The 11,778-nt window shown below is 29.9% G+C and overlaps 1 protein-coding gene across 2 annotated transcripts in view; it reads right to left on the reverse strand.

The window, feature by feature from the left end:
* Positions 1-11,758, reverse strand: part of LOC111421406 (Dorsal switch protein 1) — a 33,999-nt gene extending 22,241 nt beyond the window's left edge. For both annotated transcript variants that reach the window (XM_023054552.2, XM_023054551.2), the window contains exons 1-2: positions 11,696-11,758; positions 11,459-11,587 (exon numbers count right to left, since the gene is read on the reverse strand). In XM_023054552.2, the coding sequence (XP_022910320.1) occupies positions 11,459-11,587; positions 11,696-11,743 (177 nt within the window). In that variant the 5' untranslated portion in view covers positions 11,744-11,758. The remainder of the gene's footprint in view (positions 1-11,458; positions 11,588-11,695) is intronic.
* Between the last annotated feature and the right edge of the window lie 20 nt (positions 11,759-11,778).

The raw sequence follows: 11,778 nt of genomic DNA on the forward strand, positions 1-11,778 counted from the left end.
ATAAAATGTAACTTATCAATATAATTTGACATTAAAGGTGGGTTCATGCAAAGTATTTTAGTTTTAATCATAGTCATAGTCGTTTGCTTTAGCTATAGCTATAAGGAAAGGGCACAGCACATTAAAGGAGGATTTTAGTGAAACTGTTTTGTTTATTATGAACAAAAAGAAAACTGTTGTCGCTGCTAGAGTAATGTGCTTGAATGCAGCTCTATTAATCGCACAAAGATTAAGAAATAAAAGACGACGGTGTTTTGGCAGAAGACCAATCAATACAATTAGAAAATTAGAGGGAAATTATGCCATTCTGATTAGAAACATGTTGGAGAAAGAGGAAGACGATTTGCAATTTTTTAACTATGTTCGCATGTCGTTCGAAGAGTTTAATTAATTGCTAAAACTGGTTGAACCTTTTTTAACAAAAACACCAAATAAAGGTGCAATTTCACCCGCTCAAAGGTTGATAGTAACCCTACAATAAAATACAAAACCCAACTGACCTAACCTCAATTTATAAAATAAAACAAAAGAGAAAAGTGCGCATGCGTCACGTTACGACCAATTGTTTTAGCTTTAAGAAGTTAAAAGTTCGGTAACTCTTGGGACTAGGACAAAAACCATTTCAGTTGTAAGGTGTTGCATGAACAGTACTACTATAACACAATACCTTAACTTTTCACTCTTACGGTTATGCCAACAACTACGACTAAAACACGTTGCATGAACCCACCTTAAGTGTGTCTTCAAACGCACGGCTAAATCCAAATGTTTCTAGTTCTAGGTCTAATGTTAATTCTAGTGACAGTGTAAGTGTAAAACTAGAACTAACACTATACCTCACCGCACGTCTCTAAAGACGGCTAATAGAAAAAATGAAAAGTTGGATAAATAATTGAGGTTGGATTAATAATGAGACTGTTGGTCTAGGTATAGTGTTAGTTCTAGTTTTACACTTACACTGTCACTAGAATTAACATTAGACCTAGAACTAGAAACATTCAGGTTTAGCCGTGCGTTTGAAGTCGCACGGCTAAACCCGAAACTTTTTAGTTCTAGGTCTAGTGTTAGTTCTAGTTGTAATTGTTATACAGCACTAGACCAACAGTCTCATTATTAATCCAACCTCAATTATTTATTATCCAACTTTTCATTTTTTCTATAATGTTAGTTTTACACTATACAGGACGATTTATTAGATCACCATCAAACTTTGACAAATGATAGCTAATCGAATTACCAAAAAAATATGTTAATGAACATATGTCCTATTTCAATTATTTACGAAATTATAACACTTTAAAGTTTTCTGCAGCGAATTTATTAATATTTTAGGTAAGTTAAATAAAAATTAATTTAATTTTATTTTACTGTTGATCGATGTTTTTTATTTGTAATTATTCACTCTTACATGTTTCGGCCTAATAGGTCATCATCCTAAAATAAACATAACAAACTGCGAATTACAATCAAATTTTATATTTTAAAACATTTTTACATTTTAAAAAAGTGAGGTTAAACATATATCCTTAAAAAAATAAACGAACTTAAATTTGTTCCTTACTGCGTCAAATGTTTGGAGATGAATTATTTATCATTGGGTTGGATTAATTATTTTGTTATTTATACACCAAAATTTAACATTAATTAACCAAAAACTAAAAACTTTAAATGAATGTTGTTCTTTAATTGTGCGTTCTACATAGGTTAATAACGTGTTCTGCATTTATTAATAAAATAAAAAACATCATCAGTAAAATAAAATAAAATTAATTTTTATTTAACTTACCTAAAATAATTGATATCGATGAAAATGGATCCATACAATAACTCTAACTTATTAATAGTCAGTAAATCAAACATTCAACACAACAAAACAAACAATACATACAAGAAGAAACTCAAAATGTACGCCTATAGCACTGAAGAGTATGCTGATATAATTTTCGTGTATGGTTTTTGCAATGGAAATGTTCGACAATCAGAACGGCAATATCATTTGCCATATTATTTAGTTTTTAGCGATTTTTTCAGAAGACTTTGAGAAACAGGTAATCCTGCTCCAGCAAAAGCTATTCAACCGCATGTAATTAATGTAGAGGACGAATAAGCTGTAATTAATGCTGTCATTGATAATCCTTCAACCAGCTCAAAGAATAGCACACAACATACATGTAAGTCAAAATTTGCATGGCGCGTATTGAACCGCGAAGTCCTTCATCCGTATCGTAAACAGAATGTTCAAGCATTTTATGAATGGTTATTACAGCAACATGCTCAAAATAATGATTTCATTTCAAATGTTTTCTGGACAGATGAATCATGTTTTATACGAGATGGTATAAATAATTACCATAATGAATATATCTGGGCATTACAAAATCTGCATGCGATTAGACCAAGGAAATTTGAACAACGTTTCAGCATCAACGTTTGTGGTGGAATATTTAACAACAATTTACTAGGTTTGTATGTACTTGATGGACGTTTGAACGCTGTAAATAACAAATTTTATTTGAACAACACACTTTTTGATTTACTTGAAGATATACCTCTTAATGTAATTCAAAACATGTGGTACCAGCACGATGGTGCCCCACCTCATCGCGGAAGAGTGGTAATAATGGTCCATTTGCTTGGCCACCTAGATCCCCCGACCTTAATCCTTTGGATTCCTACTTATGGAGTGAAATGAAACAAATTGTGTATCAAGTGGAAATTAACACACGAGGACATATGTTCATTAACTTTTTTTTTGGTAATTGGATTAGCTGTCATATGTCAAAGTTTGATGGTGAGCTAATAAATCACCCTGTATATAATTGTTATGGTTACATACATATATATATAGTTGGGGATTGAAAAATTAAGCCGGATCTAATTAAAAACTTCCAAACTATTATAAATGCTTATTCGATTAATAAACGAAATTTGTATGCCTAATATAACATAATTAAAATAATACCTGTGAAACAATTATTTTTTCAAGGTTGGCTATGAGAGGAATAACTTGTCTGCGTTTAAACTTAATTTTTTTTTTATTACAAACTAAAGAATTTTAATTTTAATTCGCCTGGTTTCAACTATATCAAACCATTATCTTAAAATAAAATTGCTTCGACATTTGACTCGAAATAAAATACTGAAATAAAAGCAGCAATAAAAAAAAATTGGATAAATTATCACCCCCGCTAAATAAGTCTCAATATGATGATTATGCAAAAGTCGGCATAATAAAGTGAGTTACCTCAAAGTGTAAGCTGTGGTGGAATTTATCCGGCTGATTGCAGAAGTTGTCAATACTACTTATATTATTTAACGGTCGAAATAAACAATATATACAAGAAATTGTCTTGCAGAATAAATATCACTATATAAAATAATATCTAAGTGAATAATATTTTGAATAAACATTCCCAGACAAGATCAAATTTCCCTATTCCATACTAAATTCTATTACACCAGAAATTATATCATAAGGGTTCTTATGATCGTTATCAACCCGTATAATTTAATTTAATTACTCATTGAAACTATCAGTTGTACACAAAAGTATCATTTTCAAAAGATAAACCTCAATTCATAATAATTTGTTTACTAAAATTCCAGAACTCAACTGGGAAAAACACGCTATGTTATGTAGAACCAAAGACGATAATTTTCGAAACTGATACTATTGTATATCACCTAATCCTCCAAATAAGAAAAGATGTTTCCAAACCATAACCAAATTTCAAGAAATCAGTAATTACATCCAACGATGTCACTATTTTATGATAAATTTAAACTTCTAAGGAGTAAGATTAAACTATGTTATGACTCATTACACTTATTCTCATCTAATTCGAAATTTATTTGTATAATTGACGCAGTAATCCAAATTACTTTCGATTTTTACTTCAACTGCATCGAATAAAATGGAAAATATTTCGATTAGTAAATTTCTTGCAAGTGAAGAAAACGATCAATTTTCAAAGGATGAATCATGTAGTACAGAATAAGTCATGTGGAACCAAAAATTCAAGATAGCGAGCGCATTATTTACTGTTTTAGAATTGGATGAAGAAAATGATGATCGAAATGAACTGAACTGGAACCCATACAGAGATATATTGCAACTCCTTAACAGATAATAGATGAAATATAAAATCAATGCAAGAATGTTTCAAATTATTTATGAACGATGATATAATTACAAAAAATTAAAAGGCATATTATATAACTGATTCTAAATTATAGAAAGAAGTAGACTCCACCGAAATGAATTGGTAGGAATTTTATTGCTCATTGGAAGATTTAGACAATTTTGTGGAAGTATAAAATGAGTTGTCAAAACTGGGGCAAATCACTGTGTTAGATAGCTTTTCGTCAATTCCTAAGTAATAGATGGATCCAGAGCAGAACAATAGAAGATAACAACAATCCAAGAGTTCATTGCCATTCTTTTTGGCAAATGTTTAGGTGCAGTAGGATTCAATTATTTTACAATTTTTTTTTAATAAATTGATAACAGCACCTTACTAGGTTTAGTAATGACCACAAAATTGCCAAGGAAGAAATAAGACTTAGATTAAGTCAATCCTGAACCAGAACATAGAAGGAAAAATCCGGGGTGAAACTAATTATTTGGAAACTTCTTATTGATGATATAATTAAGAGAATCATCATTTCCAAATCTTCTTCCAACTCGTGAGAAAAGAAAAATGCCCGCAACTTGATATCGTAGTGCAGAAATAGGTTATAAAATCAAGAAATTTGAAGTCGGTGTTGAGATGTTATCATGACCACCTCTAATTGCAAGTTTAATTGGCGATAATTGCACGGTATTAGAGAAGGTTTATGTTAAAAGCAAAGGGAATAAAAAAGAGTAGAAGAGATGAAATTAAAACAACAAAAATGTATTCACAGAAAATAGGGAAGCAACTACGACGATGTTAGCACAGCGATGAGAGGAGGAGCTAATTAATGCCATACTATGTTAACTTATGGAGATTACAAAATTCAGGTAATGGTAATAAAATGTCGCAATTAAAATAAAACGATGGTTGAATCTCTAATTATTAGATTACTTTAATTTATTCATTCGTTTTAATTTAAAGATCAAATAAGACAGGTGTTAGAAAATCGTATTAGGTCTAATGTCTTTCAACTAGTATAGCATAAGTTAATTCTTAAAATCATATCTTGAAGAAAACCAAAAAATAAGACCGATGCGCGAAATATCTCGATGCAGCATAATTAGACCGGTAGATAGATCATAAAGGATAATCGCATACAAAAAAATTATCCTATTAAAAAAAAGCCCAAACAACAAAGATGCCTAGATATAAATTTGAGTATTATTTACATAAAAAAATGGGATAATTATAGTTCGTTTGTAGAATCGTCATGGTTGCATCAACAAGTCATGGAATTATGCCTTTAAGTAATGTAGAACATTTTATGCATAAAGAAAATCGAAAAAAATCATTCGGATGTATTAGCCTTCTAGGCACTATGACTAAAATTTTATTCCTGAATTGGCACATTTATAATATAAGAAATAAGGATGTTATAACAATGTTTAAAATCGAATCTCCATTAACAATTTAAAGAAGATAGAAACAAAAAATTCAATAATTTATTATAATCATTATTTCTGCATTCTGTTTAGAATAAACATTTGAAGAAATCGACAAGAAAGTGAAGAGATCACAAAGAAGCCAATGAAGATTGGAAAGCTTGGAATTTATTTTGCCGAAATTATATCATTTTTAAATTGGTTGTTCATATTGAATTGTTAAATGGCAATAAAACTAACATTCACTGAGGTTAAAAAGAGCAAGCCGGCAGACTTACTTAAAAGTTACATACAAAATCTTTCCAGACTTTTCAGTTAACAAAACTAGCAACTGCACCAAGTAATGAAGAATCAAGTTAAATGAGACTAAATCTGCCCATATTAATTTTACAAACAAAACGGACCAACATAATCCTATCAGATTATCAATATCCAAGTACCACAGCAAAATATTTGGGTATAACACTATACCTTTTTAACTTCAAGTGAGAATAAACAATTTCAAATTAAGATAAACTAATCTATAGAGGAGCTATATATTCTGCCAGCTATAGAGGAGCAAACATTTATGTCATTGGATATATAGGGAATATAGGTTTGATTTATCATGAAATTAGAAGGGAGGCTTTCAAGAAACCAGAAACAAACGAATCTGTACGACATTACCTTCAAAAATATGTATCAGTCAAAAGTTATATTGGTAACTTATACTAGTCCTCGTCATAACTCAATTGAAGAAGTTTTACAAGAAGATGAATTTAATGGCCATCGAATACTCTGACTTGCTACATACCGTCCAATGTATAATGCTGTCAAACTTGCATAACCAACTTGAAAAACTGATGTTAAAGAGATTTTGCAGTTCAAATGTCAAACTGTAACTGGAGAGGATAGAGCAAATATTACGCAAACCGAGTATGATCTACAACGACTAGAAATTATTTTAATTAATAATATGAAAAATTTTGAAGTTGTAAATTTATAGAGGTTACACTGTACTGAAAAGTGCATGTCAAAACGGAAATAGAAGATTTAGAAATTAATTTTGAAAAAATGTATTGATTGCTTGGATGGAACTCTACCCAGTCAATATATAACAAACTACTTTTACACAAATTGCTAAGCCTATTTGGATATATGGCATCCAGCTGTGGGGTTGTGTGAGAAAGAGCCATTTAGAAGTAATAGAAAGATACTAAAACAAAGTGTTAAGAAGTATTGTTAATGCCCCTTGCTATTGCAGAAATAGTGACCTCTATAGGAACATGGAAATGGATACTGTTAGAGAGAGACATTACGAGTCAAGAATAACAACTTCTTCAATCGATTAATGTAGAAGCCATTCAAACCATCGAGAATACGAACCAGATCAGAAGACTCCAGAGAATATTATTCTATAATATCGAGAGAGGCAGGAAATTTAATATTAATATAAGAAACTTCGTCTAAACTCGATCAAAATTAAAGAAAAATCGAATAATGAGACAAAATAAGATATACACCGAATGAAGACGGGGAATTAGAAGAAGTAGTAGTTTAAGGGCAATGGAAAATAATCCACAGATATCAACGCGGCAATTAAGCGTAATCACGGGATTTCCAAGAACCAAAACTGGCCGGATTTTGAAAAAATTCAGATTTCAGCCATACAGAACTAGCAAAGTCTCAAGTTACCTCAGACCAGGAGATTTTGAACGGCGTATCAATTTTTGCCAATGGTTCTTGGGAAAATGTGTCGCAGAACGCAATTTTTCTTTAAATTGTATTTGGACTGATATTGGTGCATAGCACAAATAAAATATTTGAACATATTTAGGCAACAAATCGAACCTGTTGTTGACGATTTACGTCTAGCGCACCTGCAAAATGTATTTTTTCAACATGATGGCGCACCGCCTCACAATGCTGCTATTGTCACCAATTTATTGACCGCAGCTTTTGGTGATTGTTGGTTAGGTAATCAAGGTTCTATTCGTTGGGCGGCTCGGTAACCGGACCTAACACCTATGGATTTTTTCCAATAAATTCCCGACAGCAATTAGAAGCCGCAGTTGTGAACGCTTTTGCAACACTTAGGTCCATTTATCAACTCGGCAAAAAGGGCTAAAAAAGACGTCAACTGTGTATAACACAAACCATTTTGGGGACATTTTGAACATTTTCTATAGAAAAGGGGTTTACTTTTGTTGTTATTTGTTGCCATATATTTATTCTTGTTTTATAATAAGTTTTATTAATTTAATCCGCTTCTTGTTTATGAATTTACGTTTTAATTCATTGTAACCAGCTATCTTGATACTACTTATAAACATAATCTCGTTTTCTTTTATTTCCTAAGCTTACTTTTTCAAAAATTGCACATATAAGTTTTAAAGTTGTATATTTTAAAGAAGACTTGAACGAAATATCAAGTGTGTTATATTTTTGGAAGGGACATTTTATGTACTCGTCGAATTTGCAAAAATACATTTTTATGACAATAAATGCTAAAATATTGCTTTGAGGGAAAGGTAACTTATTTAATTGAATTCTACATAAATAGTTGCTTTGGAAATTTTTTCACAGAAAGGAAGATTTATCAATAAGAAAAAAGTTATGACGACTTTTAGAAAAAGCACTTTTTTGAAAAACACTCTGTATCTCTGAAATCGTAAAAGATATCGATATGCGGTTTTCGCAATTAAGTTTCTTATAGAAATCGAGCCTCAGACACTGATATCATTTTTCTTCTATCTCTTATAAAAATAGGAGCTTCCCTTTAATGTGCCCAATTTGGTCCACCCTGTACATATACTTTTACATTAATTAAAAGATCATACTTGAAGATAATTCATAATTAACTAGATGTTTAATAAAATTTAAAAAAAAAATTTTAATAATAAATAAAGGACATTTTAATTAATAAGAAGTTTTAAGTTTAAATTTTATCCTAAATGAAGGCTAAAATTTCAAGTAATTTGCTCACATCAAATTTTTTTATAAAATATTTTAAAAATATATAAATATTTTACCTGAATAGTATGTAAGACAACAATTTGAAGTATTTAAAATTGTAAAAAAAGATTTATTTTAATTTTACATACCACATTGTTATTAATTAGTTTTTATTACAGAATTATAATTCAATTAAATTTCCAAGATCACAAAATACCAAAAATAATTTTTTTGTCACAATATAAATAATTTGTAATATTAAAAAAAACTTGGTAAATAAAAATCAATAAATATTTATTTAATACATATACAGGATGTATCTGAGTTTTAATGAAAAAATCTTAGTAGGCTTTGCAATATAAATGGGATGAAATTCTCCATATTTCTCTAATATAATAAAATTTTATCTTTATTATTGAAGATTTTTAATTTTTGATTTTGTTAAATTTAATTTAAATTTTATTTGTAAATTAAGTTAAAAGAGATTTCCTGAACCCCACCTACTAACATAATTATATTGTATAATATTCTATGTACTGAAGATGAAACATTAGTTTCGAAACATATCTGCTTGAATAGAATTAAAACATTTTAGTATTTCTCAAAAAGTTTTTACTTTTACATACATCGAAGTCACTAATTCACTAAAGAATCACCCCTTGAAGTTTGTTGCAGTCGTTGAGATACACCCTGTATATTATATTCCATTATGTATGGGCATCCTGTATTATTATTGTATATTGACGTTGGTCTATGAGGCGTAAAACAATTTAATATAATAAATTCAAAAAACTTGATTGAAACCTAACCATGTCCAAGAAATATCTCAAAATAAACCTCTTATCATTTCTCACTCTCAATAATAATCTTAATTCCTAACAAAAAGTTTAAAAATCCAATCTTTAGTATAAAAATAGGCATATGATCTGGTTAATGCCTACAGATTCGGGGGGCCACAAAATAAAAAGTCCATAAAAATCTAAACTTGGAGTAATTGCACGATTATAATACACTCTATGTACATACAGGGTGCCCATTATGTATGGAATATAGTATATATCTCGGTAAATGTTCACTTTACAAAAAAACATGTTTAATATTTTATTTGCCATAATAAGACAGCATTCAATTGTTTTTATTGCAGAAAACAAATGAGCAACGAATAACACTTGAAGTGTTTTAAATGGCAATGACTTTATTATAAATTTTTCGTTTATTTCTTTTATTTTGTATGTAAATTTAATTGACGGTAATAATTCGAGGTACTTGACTCTCTCGGATATGTAGATTACTGTTATTGAAATGAGCCTAACGAAAGGGCACATTGCCATTTAAAAAAATTCAAGTGTTATTCAAAATATTGAACAACTTTTGTATAAAATGTTTTTTTATAAAGTCAACATTTACCGAGATATATATTATATGCCATACATAATGAGCACCCTGTATACTTTTACATTAATTAAAAGATCATACTTGAAGATAATTCATAATTAACTAGATGTTTAATAAAATTATTTCCAAAAAAAAAATAATTTTAATAATATATAAAGGATATTTTAAGTTTAAATTTTATCCTAAATGAAGGCTAAAATTTAAAGTAATTTGCTCACATCAAATTTTATCATAAAATATTGAAAAAATATATAAATATTCTAGCTGAATAGTATGTAAGACGACAATTTGAAGTATTTAAAATTGTAAAAAAAGTTTTATTTTAATTTTACGAACCACTTTGTTATTAATTAGTTTCTATTAGAAAATTATAATTCAGTTAAACTCCCAAGATCACTAAAATACCAAAAATTATTTTTTTTGTAAACACAATGTAAATAATTTGTAATATTAAAAAAAATTGGATAAATAAAAATCAATAAATATTTATTTAATACATATATATATATAAAGAATAAAAAACTTAATATATATATTTAAAAAAAAAATCATGGTGGCTTAGTTGGGTTATGTTCAAAAAATAAAATGGAAACCCAAGCATTTTAAATTTAAACGTAATTTAATTAATTAAACCGCTTTTTATCCATTAATAATCAACAAATAAAAAAATAAATGAATTTAAAAAAATATATTTATTTATATATAATTGTTAAAACTCAAAGCACACTACGATTTTTCTATATAAAACGCGACGCGACAAAATTATAAACAAAATGTCGGCTAAAATAACCTTGAGGAAAATATAAAAAAGATCGTTGTAACAAATCCCCATTTGCGTTTAGAAAATAGATGTTTGGTTATTGTAGACAAGGTTAGGTTAGGTTTAACCCAAGCCTACTGTGTATGTACCCGAGATATTGGCGGCAAAATCGTAGAGACCGTTGAAATAAAATCGTACGAAATAGAACAAAGCCCGTAAAAACGCGCTACGTCATCAATAAAACCCGTCCCCAAAATTCACGATGGGACTCAATTTTTCCCGGGGGCCCCCGAAAATCGACCGAGAATCGATTTTTTTCACGATTTTTTCTCATCATACAAACAGTACAAACACGCCTATGGTCCATAAGCGCCGTATAGAAATACATTGGGGGCTAATGGAGGCTAAAGGCCGCCATATGAAATACAGACAAAGCTACTAACTTTCAAAATTATTTCCGACCTTATTTTTAGGTAAAAATCCCTTTTTTCTCGTCTTATTAATTAACCCGATGTTTAAAGATCACTTACCAAAAATTTGATGCTTTTGAAACGTACCCTTACGACCGAAAAAAAATAATTTCAAACACTCTTCACTTATATAGGTATAGGCTTATGGCAGCCATTTGCTGTGTGTTCGGTTATACGGAGTGTGGACACAGTTGGCGGATATTTAACTTTCAATAGATACGAAAGCGGAATTTCATCGAAACGTTTAAACGTACCGATGTAAAATAATTGAAATGATTATCGTTTCGATTTTAAAGACGGTGACACGTTAAAATAAGGGAAAATTAAAAAAAATAAACTTACCTGAACGGGCCTCGAACAAACTGAGTACGGCTTCGTATTTCGTGACCCCACGCCACTTACGCGGTATGCACTCTCTGCGAGAGAGTAACATAGGGACGGGTTTCTTTTACCGGATTGGTCCGATTTGAACTTGCCGCAGAAAATAACCCAATGATGACAACGTTATTAAGTTTGGTTACAATTTTTTGACAGCCAATAATGTTTTTAGACGCGCAATAAAAGAAATTTACTCCTTACCCAATTCCACGCGACCCCGCGTTCGATTCCTCGTCGATTCTTACGCATTTTAATACCCCTAATATCCAGATATACGCATTTAA

The sequence above is a fragment of the Onthophagus taurus genome, chromosome 11 (genome assembly GCF_036711975.1).
Source record: "Onthophagus taurus isolate NC chromosome 11, IU_Otau_3.0, whole genome shotgun sequence".
In the NCBI taxonomy this organism is placed as follows: Eukaryota; Metazoa; Arthropoda; class Insecta; order Coleoptera; family Scarabaeidae; genus Onthophagus; species Onthophagus taurus.